Source organism: Lagenorhynchus albirostris, chromosome 5 (genome assembly GCF_949774975.1).
Source record: "Lagenorhynchus albirostris chromosome 5, mLagAlb1.1, whole genome shotgun sequence".
Taxonomy (NCBI): Eukaryota; Metazoa; Chordata; class Mammalia; order Artiodactyla; family Delphinidae; genus Lagenorhynchus; species Lagenorhynchus albirostris.
The window spans coordinates 63,986,902-64,003,377 of NC_083099.1; the positions used below are offsets into that span (position 1 = coordinate 63,986,902).

Consider the following 16,476-nt stretch of genomic DNA (forward strand, 5'->3'; position numbering starts at 1 on the left):
GAGCTGCAATAACAGGAACATGAGACTTCACAAATCTCTGGAAAAAAATATCCAAATGAAATTAAGTCTCACTGAACATTTCAATCAAGAATGGCAGGGATCTATTTTATTGAATATTCTAGCTACTGTAACACTGATATTTATTTTTGTTTGACATTTTAACACTTTGTACTGTAAAGAGTGAACTATATATGATAGAGAGAAAGACAATAATTTCTTGCAAAAAAAAAGAGAGAGAGAGAGAAAGAAAGGAGGAAAGAACAGAAGTGGAATTCAGGAGCAACATCCTTGGGAATCTGTGGAGCCAGGAGGTATTAACTGCTGCTTGAACAGGGGACCAGTTCCTCTGGCCATAAGTGACTGAAGAAGAGCCAGAGCAAGACATACTGAACATTTTAGAAAACAAAAACAGCAAAAGAAAAGCAATTCCAGGTAATCTGTGAACAGACCACATTAAATTCACCCAGCTTGTCCAGATGGGTGATGGAAAGACCTAGACAATTTTGGAGACCAGAGACTTGCACCCAAGGCCTTTGAGGGCATGTGCTTCCTCTAGGAGGAAAAAGAAAACTGCATGTGTCAAAGCTGATCTCATTTTTAAAACGCTGAGCAGCGTTGGTAGTGAGACTTACAGACAGTGTCCAACCTTGTCCTTGACAAATTTTCTGCTTTTTATGCTGTCAATGTCACTACCTTGGCAAATGCATTACCTTGGCAAATGCATTACCTTGACCAATGTGTTGATTTTTCAGACTCAAGTGCCAGTTTCCTGTAGCCTATTTCCTTTCCACCTGTTGGCCGCTTCTTTTAGGGAAAAAGGGGGCAGGGGAGGGAGAGCCTGAGGAGGAGAGAAGGAGAAGACAAAAAGAGAATGTCCAACAGTGTTGGAAAAGCAAATGTGGAATTTGTAAAAGGACATTCTCAGAATGTCTCAGTTCAACTACGTGCAGAAGATGGGATCACCCCACCCTGGAACCAGGTTGCTTTTCTACTAGAGTTTTATTGATTTAAACAGAACAGTCCTTGAAGACAGCTAGGAGGTGTGTCAGTCTGCCCGATGTCCAATCCCAGACCATCCCCCATGTTTTTATTTGTTAACTCATTCTATCCCAGAAGCTGTAGTGACTGGCTACCACTATCAGAATAAAGGCAAAATAAGCAACTTGCAAAGGGCAACCCCTCCCCTATCACGATAGCATTTTTGTTAAATGCTACTTGTAACATGTATTTGGATCAATGTAGTTTTGAATAATTGGATTTGGAAATTCATAGAAAGAACAACTGATGCTAAGCAGAGATTGGAAAAATATTGTCCAAGGCATGAGGTCCTTCCTGTCTCTAGGGTCATGGGCTCTGAGAAACATCCCAAGGTACCTCATGGTACCTTGGCTTTAAGGAAATTTTTATCTAGAATTTTATATAAAAACAGATGTTGGCCTAGTTCCTGTCTCTGTCTCCAAAATCAGTTAAAGCCAAACAACCTCGAAGCTCAAGACCTGGAGAGGGTGGCTAGACGCTCTGATATTGCATCGGACTGGACTTCAGGAAAGACTTACATACACAGGTATTAAACCATTTCCAGTACAGATGAAAACATCACCCTCCTCTGGGTGTCACTGATTGCATCAGCCAAAAAGGAAAAGCAGGAGGGAATATAGAGCAGTTCCTTTTGCTTGTTTTGATCCCTCCATTTGTTTACACTTTATGTTGAGACATTGATTTAAAATTTAGTGTCTGTAATTTATAGCTCTTAGGTAGGCTGAAGGAAAATATTTAACTTATACAGAGAGCAGTATTGTTTCATTAAATTATTCCATTTTGTATAAATTCTGTAGCTGGACTACATGAAAGATCTTAAGTTATGGTATTATTATCATTGTTATTTTATTTTATAATTATCTTTCTCATTTTCTGTCGATCAGAAAGTGTGGTTTATGGTGTAGCACAATGATTGTGTTTATTGCTAACCATGAATTATTATGGATTTTTATGAAGGAATGAAAATGGAACTGCCATTTGGGAGCTCCCTGGTATTTGTCTTAGCTGTATTCCCTCATTTTCTGTGTACAACAACAATCATCTGAGGATGCGTGTACTGCCCTGAGGTCCAGTGGATACGTTGTGGTTTTGACTTGATCGCAAAAGCTCCTAGGTGGGCATCAGATGACTGAGTGGTGGACAAAGAGTTCAAAAGCTGTACATTTTCTCGAGTTTCTTAAGAAATAAAATCATGGGACTACATTAGAAGCACAAACAGAATTATTTAATGCCCTGAGAGGAACAGGCCTACAGGGAATCTGCATGGGGCCTGTGGGGTAGATAGTTTCAAGAACTGGCAGCATAGTTTGTAATCTCCTTCCTACTAAATCCCATAAAACCAACATTTTTCTCCTAGTTGGGAGACTATGAAAAGGAAATAAAGAGATGGCATGACCAAAAAAATGCCTAACTGTGATGTCACCCCATAGCAAGACAAGAGAAATTCTAGAATGAGGCTTAGTCTCTTAGTCACAGAGCTGGAAAAGTACCTTGAAAGCCCATATTTTTCATCCTCTGACTTCAGACCACTCCATACTGTGAATCTCTCTGGTTCATTACTTCTGAGAACAGAGAGGCTACAACTCTGTGTCCTCTTTATTTATTTATTTTTTTTGATGTGGACCATTCATAAAGTCTTTATTGAATTTGTTACAATATTGCTTCTGTTCTATGTCTTGTTTTTTTGGCCGCGAAGCATGTGGGATCTTAGGTCCCCAACCAGGGATCAAACCTGCATCCCCTGCATTGGAAGGTGAAGTCTTAACCACTGGACTGCCAGGGAAGTCCCTCTGTGTCCTCTTTCTGTCCAACATACAACACTGACCCTTCAGCGTGTCCAGGTCTTGCCCACCTGTCGTGGCCAAAGAGGAACATGAAGGTTAACGTGTCTTACCCCTTTTAGTGATGGTCTTCCTGGAAAACCCACCCCAATACCTCATAATTTTGATAACTTTTTTGAATTCCCATCTTGACTGTCTGTCATGGTAATGCCATATACCTGTCTGGATTGACTGTTATGAGCAAGTTAGCATAGCAAACAGTATTGAATATTCAAGTCATTCACTCTATTGTCAAGAGTTGAATAGGGCTTCCCTGGTGGAGCAGTGGTTGAGAGTCCGCCTGCCAATGCAGGGGATACAGGTTCGAGCCCTGGTCCGGGAAGATCCCACATGTCGTGGAGCAGCTAAGCCCATGTTCCACAACTACTGAGCCTGTGCTCTAGAGCCCGCGAGCCACAGCTACTGAGCCCATGAGCCGCAACTACTGAAGCCCACATGCCTAGAGCCTGAGCTCCACAACAAGAGAAGCCACCGCAATGAGAAGCCCGCACACCACAACGAAGAGTAGCCCCCGCTCGCCGCAACTCGAGAAAGCCCGCACACAGCAACAAAGACCCAACGCAGCCAAAAATAAATAAATAAATTTATTTTAAAAAAAAAAGTTGAATAAAGTTCCACGTTGAACATTTTACTTATTTTTTAGTAGAAGTGACTAGAGGCTTCAGAGAACAGTGTCTTTAGTCTAGGTTAAAAGAGAAATGCCTTCTCTATCCCAGGCTACCCTTCACTGCCTGCCTTGAAATAACCAGCACAATTTTGAATTAGTGTGTGTTTCTTTGAGAACAACTCCACAGTCATCTGAAGAGTGGAACGAAGAGCTCAGGGAATTTAAGAGCTAATTCTTCAGTCTGACAACTGGGTGGCAGTGCTTTAAGGAATCACAGGACTATGATTTCAAGCTTCATTGTTGATCAAAAGTTTAACCCCCTTGAAGTGAATTCCACATTCATTTAGCATCTGGTTTTGACTGACTGCAAGATAATGAGTTTTTATTTGTTTTGCAGATGGGCATTTGGTTCTGATTCCTATCTATTTCTAGATCATGTCCTCTGAATAACAATTCCTCTTAAAATTGCTTGGCAGAGGGACTGAGAAGCCTGCATCCTCCTTTGCAGTTATAATAGACCTTACCACCACTAAAGTTTGGACCTGTTGGTGAGATTGTGGGGAGCACCTACCCAGGGAGGTGAAGGTGTTAACTGTGTTGTATGATGGTTCGGTATGACCAGCTTGAAGTTCACATATTTTAAAACTTTAGTATCAACAAATCCATCCTTCTAGAATTAAGGATATTTTAGTAGGGTTTAATAAGTACACTGGACTTCCACTTAAAGGCCTCATTGTACTAAATTTTCCTCTTACCCTAAGTAATAATAGATTTGATGATTTGGGGTTTTCCTGGTACCAACCCAATTTTCAATGCCCTCTCCCACTGTGGAGCATTGACGTTTTTCCAGTGTGAATGCATTCTTATCGATCAAAAGATTTACCCTTTTTTTCCATGCCCTTTTGTCTCAATCCGCCCCCCTTCCTTAAAATGTTTCTACTTGAACTTCCTGTGACTGAATTCTACAAAGTCCAAGGAATTCCTGCCCTGCTCTGCAGTATAGTGCCCTGTGTTGTATTTTGTTTTTCTACCAAGCCAGAAACCAAAATACCACCTCATACCACCATCTGCCATCTCCACCCTCAATACCCAAGACCGTGGTATTTATTGATCACCATATTCTTTCCTACTGAGCCTGGATATGGCCTCAGAACCTCTCACAACACAGCATTTGGAGCCATAATTGGCACTTGATTGGAATTGGTGTGCAAGGGGAGATCTGTTTGCTGTCCCAGCTCTAACCTCATAATTAATTTCCTAAGGTGGTTTGAGATCTCGAGTTAGCCCTGATGGGAGAATGACAGGATATACCAGTGTACTCCTTATAGATCCCACCCTACAGCTATCAGGGGGCAGCACCAATGACAGCAAAAAGGCCATGTGCCTCCACCCACTGCCCTTTTGGAGTACGATTCCAATTGTATATTGAATTCCAAAATGTCTCTTCATTTACATCATTTCATTGTTAAATGAGCATGTTCCTCCACCACCTTCTATAAACAGAAAGTTAATACAAGTCCCAGTTACTTGCTTCTTCCTTAGACTCTATGAGACTGATGTACCAAAACGTGACATTCTTTTCAAGACTCTGACTTGTACTGTCAGTATGAATTTAGTGCCTTTCTAGGCAGCAAGATTTTTCTTCATTGCTGATTTCATAGAATAAATGTCCTAATACACTCACATCGCCAATGTTAGCAGCCTCACAGACTAGCACATAAGAATCACATTAGTCTGCCTGTTTGCATGTTACAGCCAATACTGCAAGCACCTATTCAAACTGGAAGGAACTAGACTGCCAAATGGAGGACCCCTGTGGAACCTGGAACACTTCTCAGGGACAGGTGGCAGAAGAGGGGAGCTCTGAAATCACTGTTCTGAGAAATAGGGTAACCCCAAAAGGGTTAGGTTAAGGCTTTTGTTAACTGTCACGTAACCGGAGCATGCTGGCAGGATTTCACACAGGGCCAAGCCCCCAAGCAGACGGTAAGGCCACTGTAAGAAAACGTCCAGCCAAATCCCAGGCCTACTCGCTAGAGCCACTTCACAGCACTCAGGGGCACGCTAGCTCCTGGCCCCAGGCTGCTGCCCAGTGACCAGACACACAGGGTCCTCCCGTGGTTGCAGACCAGAGGGAACCCCACCAGAAGGCGCAGGCTAATAGGAAGATGTCCCTTATTGACCGCATCGCCCAGGTAGCTCACTACCTCGAGCGACCACTTCTCAGAGTCTGGAAGTGGGACGACCCACTTTGATTCTTGATTGCAATAATTTGAGTTCCTTTCAATTTGGAGCAAATTAACTTTTTTTGTAGTCAAGTCTCAGAATGATCTCCCTCATCTGTGTCCTCTGAGGTCTCCGGTACTGTTAGTTACCCTGCTCCCTGTGTGGGTTCTGATGCCGGCTCCCTCTTTGTATTGAACAATTGTACAGCGATGGGAACAAGAGCGACTATCAAAGCAAACAAATGCATGGAATTAAACAAAAAGTGTACTTCACTGTTTTCTGTCCTGTCTTTTCCTTATAGGTACTGTTTGTGTCCTGAGAGCTGCCTTCACAAGTCTCAGTATTTGTCAGAACTTACGGGAAAGGAAGACTTTACATGACTGGGTCTCCCACAGCCAGGAAAAATAGGTGATGGGAAAAGCTGGTTTCTGGGGCTCTTTCGTCAGACACATCCACAGAAGGAAGAGATGACCATGATTTTCTTTGGTTATCGTCTCTTGGTGATTATTCTGTCGTATCCTAGACAGGCACTCTTCTTCTTCCCTACGACTTTCCTGCTGCCCATCTTACAGCTACTTCTGTGGTATTAGTACCCTACTATAAAGTATGCATACGAGGGAAAAGGCAAAAGTGAAAATCTGGCTTCCAGTGTGTACAACTGGTAAGAAGCTTGAGAGTAGAAAGCTAAGACACCACTTTGGATTGTCTGATTTTCAGCCAATCCTGATTCCCACTGGCAATGGGAATTGAAAGTTAGCAACATGTATAAACACACACCACACAGAATATTTATATCCATTTATTTGGGAAATTGCTTTGCCTGTAAACTCACAACTGATAAGGCACATTGTTGCAAAATCACAGGGGAGATGGGAGAGAGACCAATCCAAGGATCTGGATAAAGGGCAAAGGGCCATACTTTCAATAGTGTAGAGAGCTTCCTTGTGTCTCCCCTTCCCTCCTCCTACTTCACAACACAAAGAGCCACGGATCTCCAAGTCCAGTTGGCATCCTCCTCACTCCCACTCTTGTTATCAAGCTTCTTTTAAAGCAACACATCCTTAAAAATGAAGTCCTTGTTGTGTTTTTTGGATTATACCATGTCCAAAAAACACTGCTTGGAAATTCATTCTCTGTCATGAATTCCCAAGAATTCATGTAGAACAACTGGTCTACATTAAAGCCTTGGCAAGATTCTTGGCCAAGCCAAATCAAAAACCCAGCAGATGGTGCCCAGGGACAACAGTTCTGCTAAGAAATGATGAGTTACTCCTGTAGGGTACAGGATCCCAGAGCTGGTCATTTTAGGTGCCAAGGCCCTTCTGTCCTTGGAAGCATGAACAGGTCTGTGCCAATTCAATCCTGCAGCCATAGGAAGCCATGACAGCTACAGATCATTAAAATACAACACAACAAATTAATCCAAAACCAAATTCTCCCCTTAATTCACCTGAATTAAAAGATAAAATAGAATTATTCCCTCAGTTATTCTCAGGAAATGACAAAATGAAAAAAAGCATTCAGAGGGTATACTGGGTGATATTGGAGTGTACTGAATCCATTGTCCCAGCAAGACAGAGGAGGGATTTCCACACAGAAAGGACAGACTAGAAAATGTACTCACAGTCATTTGGTTCAAGTGAGTCAAGGGTTCTGCCCATCCAGATGGGTAAGAACTTCTCCAGAGTATTCATAACATACAGAGTTTGCTCCACTGATATTCAATAGTCTGTTTGCAATCAGCTGAATTGTCAGGACATGCAAACAAGAGGAGATGTGACATATGTGGTAACATCAGTGCGTCTGAACACAAAGAGCATCACAGCAATCACTGTGGTTTTGAGCTGTACATGGAAATCCCATGCAGTTTGTCAGCTTGTTTCCTCTGATTTATGGAAGAGGTAGGTCATCAGCAAAACAGTGCAGAAGGATCACTCTTCAGGAGACTAACAAGATGAAGAGTGGTGTCAGTGATGTGGGTTCACATGTCATTATCTACACTAATCATGTCCACGAGGGACGTAAAAGGATAACACCTGTCACAACAGCTGATCACTGTGCAGACGAGGCGCCCTGGACAAGGGCAATAGGCAGCCTCTCCCGAAGCAGCTCAGGGCTTGGCCTGAGTTCCTTGTTATTCAGTAAAATACAAACAGGATTTGCTAGGAGGCCATCCATTTTGCAGAGTGTCCTGCTAAATCAGGGCTGCCTTGAGAACCTGATATAATTCACCTTCTAGAGCACAGAGTGTCCTTCATGACAAGACAGTGCACACAGAAGAATAGTGTCTAAATCAACTGTTGAGAATAATTTAAAAACAATGAGGGGCTTCAGAGGACCACGCCCATTACACAAATAAATAAACAGTAGAGTCCAGGGATGAGGCAACCAAAGGATCCAGATCAGGTGTACTTTCTACTATTTAGATGATGAGCGTTGCTCGTTTCATTCAAATGTAGGTCCTTCTGACTAAATTTTTTAATGAGAGTTCCAGGAACTAAGGCCACCAGGGCAATGGCCAACAGCTTAAAGGCAGTTTCCCAGGAGAAAAGAGCATCCAGAGAAGTCAGGGTTGACAGGATGGAGCCCGTCTGCACACAGATGAAATTATATGGAATCAAACCTTGAAGAAGAAAAGGGAAAGAGCCTGTTACTGGGGAGCAGGAAAATGAAGAACAATAGTCCTTCAGAAATGTCACCAGGAATTCACAACAGTGACTCCAGTTTTGTACTGTTTTTGCCCAATTCCTGACCTCTAAACATATTACGTCTTTCCCTTCTTTTCCACCCTTGCCCCTCCTTTCCTCACTTCCCACATACATTTGTCTCATTCAGCAAAAGGACTTGAGATGGTTCACAAAATATATATACTACAGTAAGATTAGACATTTTTTTAAATAGGAAAAAACAAAATGAATGGAGAATAAAACAAAATGAGAGAAGAATAAACAAAGTACAGTTAGTACTTAAGCAAAAATGCATAAAGTTCACTCATTTGCTAGAGGTGACCCCAAATTTGGTTCTGAGCGCCCAACAGCCAAAGTAAAGAGAAGCACCAGCATTATGAGGTTTACAGTACGCCTGTGATAAAAACAGGTTTCTTAGAAGCAGTAGTACTACTCATGTTCTGTACTGTCTGTAAGAGGTCATCAAATCCACTGGATCCCACAAGTCTGACTGGTGGCTAGAGAGGCTGGTTGTATAACAAACCCCTGGTGAAGTTGTTAAAAACACATCCTCAGGGCTTCCCTGGTGGCGCAGTGGTTGAGAGTCTGCCTGCCGATGCAGGAGACGCGGGTTCGTGCCCCGGTCCGGGAGGATCCCACGTGCCACGGAGCGGCTGGGCCCGTGAGCCATGGCCGCTGAGCCTGCGTGTCTGGGGCCTGTGCTCCGCGATGGGAGAGGCCACAGCAGTGAGAGGCCCGCGTACCGCAAAAAAAAAAAAAAAAAAAAACCACATCCTCGGATAACACCCCAGGGATTCTGGTTACCTGGGTCTGGGGTAGAACCCAGGAACCTGCATTCTAACAGCCTCTCCTGACCCCCACTCCCAAGATTCTGATTGGTTTGGGACTCCCTGATGATCTGATCCACTCCTCTAGTAGATGATGCCTCAAGATCATAGACTCATGAAGGTCACACAGCTTGTCAGAAGGGTAACTAGAATCTCAGTCTCTGGAGTCCTTCCAAGTCTCGTGCCACCTGGGTGATTACAGGCTGCTAACAGAGGTGCTGAGGCATGCTGTCTAAAAGGCTGTCTGACAGAATTAGCCGTGGTAGATTCTGCTTCAATTTAAGATCTCAACTTCTCTCAGGAATTCCCTATTAATAGCAGCTGCTCAACCACAGATTTGTCATGTCTGACCCAGAGCCCTGAGTAGCCTTCCCTTCCATGTTCTAAAGAAGGGTTAAGAGAGGAGACCCTTGCCTTAGGTTTAGAGAGGGTGGTTTGCTTCCAGTGTGGAGAAAGTAAGTCAGTGATTTTACAGGCTGTTAACAATTTTACCATTCAGATGGTTCAAAGCTCATACTTAGAGAAACACTGCTCTAGTCCTAGCCCCTCATTTGGCCAAGTGGCCCATGAGGGTAAGGAGCTTGTTGAAGGTCATACAATTGTCAAAAGGCAAGAAGGAACCGCACTAGTACCAGCTCTTCCTAAGGCAGATCTTAATCAAAACGGGCCAAAGCCAAACAGGAAGCCCCTTGCTCTGACCCTTCCCCTGCCTCCACTTGCCTTCTGCCCACGTCCCCTCACTCCAACTCTGCTTTTACTGAGCCCTTACTATGGGCCAAGATGTGTGTGTTACACAGATTACTCTTCTAATCCCAGGGCCTGGCACAGTGCTTGGCACACAATAGGCATTAAATACAGTTACAGAATGAACAATCCCTATTTTTTCCAGAAGTATTTTTATGGGTTTTCATGTTCAAGCCCGAGTAGGTCTGCAGTCAGGAACAATTACTTTAGATAAGGCCTTTCGATGCTCTTCATGAGCCTGTGCTCGCAGAGGCAGGCACATGCCCAGGACAACTGTGAGACTCAAATTTACACACCACGTCTTACCGATAAGAACAGAGAAGAAAAACTGCACGATGGGGATGTTCAGAATTGGGGCCGAGAGGTTCAAGAACCAGTTTGGCGTCATGGGGAAAAGTCTCAAAAACAGTAAGAAAAAAAACAAGCTGTTTCTGTTCTCCTCCACCTGTAGCCAAAGAAGACAAGGCCATTAAGAAGCAGAAAGAGTCTCCAGGTATTGAAAATCTGTTAATGCCAGGCACTGTTCTACATACTCTATTTTACATATTCTATAAATTCCAGAGCAGAGATTCTTTTCCTCATTTTTAAAGTGGAGGTACCTGAGGCTCAGAAAAGTCAGGAACCTGCCCAAAGACACAGAGCTGGTAGTGATGGAGCTGGGATTTGAGCTCAGATCTGCGTCTCCTGGAGACATCAACAGGACCCCTGGGACATCCTGAGGCAGGACAGAGGACCACTGTGGGAGATCTCTGCCCCTACTCCCCTCAGGGCCACGTGGTAACTTTCTGGGGGCCCGGCACTTAGATGTACCCCCTCGCCTTACCTTCCTCTGCAGCAGGGCCACTCTGTCAGGAAAATAGGAGACCACCAGCTGTTTGCCAAAAACACTGGAGAGCAGGTAGCAGCATGTGGCACCCACCGAGGTCAGCACACAGCACAGCAGAAGCCCCAGCCATGGCCCAAACAAAGCACCGGCTAAAACATTCTGCAAAGAAAACAAATCCTCTGCCATGAGAACATCTGGCAGCTACCAGCCATCTTGTCCTGGAGCCCAAGAGTCCTAGGTTCCCTCCTCCTTCAGTGATTTTCCTGGAGAAAACCTAACTCTCACTCTAAAGAGATGAATGAAAAGTGATGAAGGGGCTTCCCTGGTGGCACAGTGGTTAAGAATCTGCCTGCCAATGCAGGGGACACGGGTTCAAGCCCTGGTCCAGAAGATCCCACATGGGCGCTCTAGAGCCCATGAGCCACAACTACTGAAGCCCGCGTGCCACAACTACCGAAGCCTGCGCGCCTAGAGCCTGTGCTCTGCAACGAGAGAAGCCACCACAATGAGAAGCCCGCGCACCGCAATGAAGAGAGTAGCCCCCGCTTGCCGCAACTAGAGAAAGCCCAGGTGCAACAATGAAGACCCAACACAACCAAAAATAAATAAATTTTTTAAAGAAAAGAAAAAAAGTGATGAAGGAGCTGGGAACTACAGCCCCGGCCTCGGTCTCCTCACCTTTGAAACTGGGAAGAAGATTAAAACCTCAGCGGGCGAGACAATTAAATGGGGAAATCTGTGTATACAGCCCCCAGCCTGCCACTTGGGCTGTGCAAGGCCCCGCCAGCCCTGGTGCCCTAGGAAGAGGCAGCAATGAAGCTCACAAGTTATTTCTGCTACTTTAAATAAACACAAACCATGAATTTTCCCTCAGGAAGACCTCATAAGCTTTAGAAAATGTCTCATGTCTTTCCTTCCTGTAGGAATTACTTCTCTATAATGCTAACACTGGGGGTTCCATGTTGACCAGAGTTCTAGCTGACACTCAAAAAAGCCTTAGATTGACAAAAATGGAAAAGTGAACTAATACTTCCTAAGTGCAGTCTGGCTGGTAGACATCATCCTGCCAAACATGGGATCCAAGAGAGAAAGTAAAAGGGGAACCTGGAAGTGAGAAGGTAGGGATCTCCTCAGCCCCTACTATGTGCTTGACTACAGGTCTGATTTAATCCCAACTATGACCCTGTTTAGTATACCATCCTCACCCCTTCTATAGGTGCAAGATTAAGCATCGTGCCCAGAGTCACACGAGGCAGAGACAGGATTCACCTCCAGGTAGCAGCTGGCTCTTCGCCCTGAAGAGGGATCAGCTCAAGAGAGAAAGAGGTACAGGGGAAGCCCCAGGAGTCAGTCCCTGGCCTCAAGCACCATACACACCCCCATCTCTCCTGGCAGAATGTGTTTGCTTTTCTTCCAGTTTCTAACAAACTGCTTAGGTGGATCCAGCCTGAGCTGAATGTTGGGGCCGGAGGGAGAAGCAGGGCAGAAGGAAGCTTTCAAGTCTTCCTGCTCAGTCACCCAATCATTCAACAAGTGCTGAGGGCTGCTGTGTGCCAGGCAGCACACCATCACCGTGCCAGCCCCTCTGCACCCACTGTGTCATTTAATCCTCCCGTGTAACAATCCTAGGGGGTTACATAGGAGAATGCCGGTTCTACAGATGAGGAAACAGCGTTAGAGAAGTTAAATGACTGGCTCAGGGTTACACAGCTGGGATTCAAACCCAAAGCCATAACAGATATATACATTTATACCAACCAGCTTAAAATGCTGCTGGGAGGACAGCACAGATTCTGCTGTATCATCTGAGATGGCAACTGATGAGAAGCATCCGAGAGCCCCAGCACAAGCCCAGGTCTAACACTGTGGCTCCCGAGAGCCAGGGGGCCGCCCGGACAACCAGAATGACTCGTGCTCTCCACACAGGGAGACTTCCCAATCCTCTACAGCCTAACATCACCATGAACAACCTGCATCTGTTCGTCAAACATTTATAAAGGCACTTCCCTGGGCCAGGCAAAGAAGCACATAGACTGAGAATAAGGAACAGGTCCTGACCTCAAGGAACTCACAGACTAGTGGAGAAAAAAGATTTTAAAAGAATCACCAGGGGCTTCCCTGATGGCGCGGTGGTTCAGAGTCCGCCTGCCGATGCAGGGGACACGGGTTCGTGCCCCGGTCCGGGAGGATCCCACATGCCGCGGAGCGGCTGGGCCCATGAGCCATGGCCGCTGAGCCTGCGCGTCCGGAGCCTGTGCTCTGCAACGGGAGAGGCCACAACAGTGAGAGGCCCGCGTACCACAAAAAATAAAAAAAAATTTAAAAATTTTTAAAAAAAAAGAAACACCAACATGCGGAGGGGGAGAGGTCTCAAGGACAGTGCTCCACACCTATCCAATCCTTAGAAACAAAAGCAGCATACCTGAGAGGAAAGGCAGGCTCTGGAGCTGGGCGGATGTGGGTTCAGACCTCAGCCCAACCCCCTCCTCGCCTTGTCACCTGGGACAGTTACTTAACTTCTCACCATTCATTTCCTTATCTGTAAAATGTGGATAAAAGTGCCCATTGTTGGCTCTTAGGAGAATTAAATAAGGTCGTACAGGTAAAGCAACTAGGACAGTGCCTGACACAGGGAAAGCCATCAACAAATGATAGCCACAGTAGTCTGTCCTCTGGACCGTAGGATCTGCAGCCTAAGGGCCCCTCTACAAAGACAGAAGGTGGCTTCCCGGGAGGCAGGCACAGGAGGAGGGCAGGATACTGACCAGGAAGCTGGAGCCAGGGATGGCAAAGCCCTGTTTGTAGAGGTAGGCACTGCAGAAAAGCAGGAACACGTAGGCCTGATGCTCCTTCCGGTAGTCTTGAAGGACCTCGGAGAGTTCCCGCAGCTCGGCCAGGTCCGAAGGGAACCACAGTGACCTGAGATTTGGAAAAGCAGATGGAAACAAGAGTCTAGATCAGCCTAATACCTAATAAAGTCACTTGTTGTGTCTTCTTTCCAAAGTAGGTTTATAAATGTGACCATCATCTGGTCTGCTGGGAACACACACTTAATGGGAGGCCAGAATAATGGATGACCTGATATAACACAGCAGAGGCAAGGAGAAGAGCCTTGGTTTGGAAGCAAGGGACCTGGCATAGCATCTCAACTCTGCTACTATCCAGTTGTGTGATCTCAGGCTAGTCCCTGAGCCTCAGTTTCCTTATCGGAAAAATGAGGTGTTGAAGGTGGATAATCACTAAGTTCCCTCTTAGCTCTCAGGTTTTATGAACTATTCTTAAGAGGCAAATGGATTAATTTCTAGGCAAGTACTAAACGTCCTAAACTGCCTTTCTTTCTAGGAGTTACCCCCTCTCCCTAAGCTTTAGGCCAAGGACAATTCAAACTTCACAGTGCTCCAAAGTTACTAGGTAAAACGACTGCTTTATCAGTCACAAAAGAGCCAATTAAAGGTTCCCTGGGAAAGTATATTTGTCCATACCATAAACATAATCTTCTTGATAATATGTCAGGCTTGGAACCAACACTTTCAAAGAGCCTGCTTTTCACCCTGCCTCTCTATATGATCCTCAGTGCACTCTGAACCCTGTACAAGGGTTACAGTGTAAAGGCTACCTTGCCTCTGCCAGCTGAACAACTCTTGAATCCATCAATGATCAATTATAAGCAAACCCTCCTGTTTCTCATCAGAATGTTTCTCTTAGTATGTCTGACACCCACAGCAGAGTCTTCCCAGCTAGAGTAAAAGAATACAGTCACTGAAAACAGCTGTCCTAATATTCAAACATCAGTAACATCCTTGACACACTTCCATTTTATAAACAGTATGCTGGTTTATCACGACAAATCAGCCCGGTAGGTATTTGTACTGCCTCCTGCTTCAACCTGTCAGGTAGTAAAAGGAAAAGAGCAGAGACAGCCAAGAAAAGACAGCAGATAATTAATTAGTGAATAATTTAAAGTTGTCCATCAACGTTTCTCCTGAAGACCGGATGCCTTAAAGCCCCAAGGGCAGACCTGACAGAAGTGTAGTGAAGTGAAGTGGGGAGGTGGATGGAGTGAGGCTGAGAGCAGTCGTTAAGAAGGGGCTGCTGGCCGCATAGCACAGGGAGATCAGTTCGGTGCTTTGTGACCACCTGGAGGGGTGGGATAGGGAGGGTGGGAGGGAGGGAGGGAGACGCAAGAGGGAAGAGATATGGGAACATATGTATATGTATAACTGATTCACTTTGTTATAAAGCAGAAACTAACACACCATTGTAAAGCAATTATACCCCAATAAAGATGTTTAAAAAAAAGGGGGCTGCAGGTCCACATAGAGGCGAAGGTCGGATGCAAATGGGGATCAGGGCTGGGCCTGGGAAGGCGACGGGAACACCGCTGAAGAGGCGATCCAATGGCGGGAACAGAGGTGCTCCAGCAGGATCCACCCAAGGTAGGGCGCCGCGTTTCCCTCCGCAAACCAGCACCCCAAAGGCACCAGACAGCACTCCCGCGCAGCCGGCAGCACGCAGGTCCCAGACAGGGCCAGGCCCCGCTCTCGTCCACCCGGTCTGCCCAAGACCGTGTAGACGCGGCCCAATCTCCAGTCCCAGAACTGAACCCCAAATCCCAGCCCCCGATGCCTCCGATCCAGGAACCCGAAAATCCGATTCCCAGACCCCATCCTCGGACCTGGCTCCCTTCCTCTGACCCGAACCCCGGCCCCCGTCACCGCCGCCACGCACCTGTCTCCAGCCTCCTTAGCTGTGCCCAGTGTCGACCCGCGGGGCAGTCGCGTCGACAGCAAGTACAGGGCGAAGGTGCAGCCGGCAAAGACCAGGAGGAGGCCGAGCACGGGTCGCATCTCGGCGCCAGCAGCACCCGGACCCGCCCCGCCGCGGAGGAGCCTGGAAGCAGCGCCAGGAACCTCGCTGCTAGCGGACTGCTACAGCGGAGCGCGTTAGTGGACGGACAGGGGCGGGGGTCCGCTCCAGGCCCCGCCCCCATATCCTGGCCCCACCCCCGGCCCGGATTCCGCTTGCAGTTGGCTCCAGAGTCCAGCAGAAAGCTGTCTTGCAGCCCCTCCGCGCTTGCGTCTGCCCTCCTTCCGCCTGTATATCTTTTTCCTACGTTTATATCTGTCCCGTTCTCCACTTATTTGCAGGCTCTCTGCCAGGCGGTAGGTGGTCCGGGGTGAATCACCAGCCCTGGCCACAGCGAGCTTGCAGTCTAGTGGTCAAGACGGCCTTGTCGACCACCAGGTGTAACACAAAGCAAATGCAGCCCGCGTAGAACCAGAGGCTCCAATCCAGTGCGGTGGGATAGTCAAAGCGACCACGGAAATACGGAGAATTTCCTTTTATTGAACGCCTACTATGTGCCCATTATCCTTAATCCTCACAACAATTCTGCAAGGTTGGTATTTTTGTCTTTATTTAACAGATGAAAAATCCAAGTCTCAGAAAGATTAAGTGACATTCCCCAAGAGAGTCACGATTAGAATCCAAGTCACCCTGGGTTCAAAACTAGTGGTCTTGCACTGAGTGGATTCATGGAAGAGGTGGGGTTTGAGTTTACCATAAAGGATGAGCAAGATTTCCACAACAGAGACAGGAGGGAGAAGGTGAGCTGGGGGCCCCAGTAAGGCACTAACATCCAGTTTCCTTGAAGCCTAAAGGTGTGTGAGAAATGAGTGAG

The 16,476-nt window shown here is 46.2% G+C and overlaps 1 protein-coding gene across 1 annotated transcript; it reads right to left on the minus strand.

Moving 5' to 3' along the window:
* Nucleotides 1–6,495: 6,495 nt before the first annotated feature.
* On the minus strand, nt 6,496–15,711 carry TMEM41A (transmembrane protein 41A). Its single transcript, XM_060150221.1, has 5 exons — nt 15,525–15,711; nt 13,562–13,715; nt 10,794–10,955; nt 10,277–10,415; nt 6,496–8,335 (listed from the first exon to the last, which is right to left on the minus strand). The coding sequence occupies exons 1-5, from the start codon at nt 15,641–15,643 to the stop codon at nt 8,115–8,117; spliced, it is 795 nt and encodes a 264-aa protein (XP_060006204.1). The 5' UTR covers nt 15,644–15,711; the 3' UTR covers nt 6,496–8,114.
* Nucleotides 15,712–16,476: the final 765 nt, after the last annotated feature.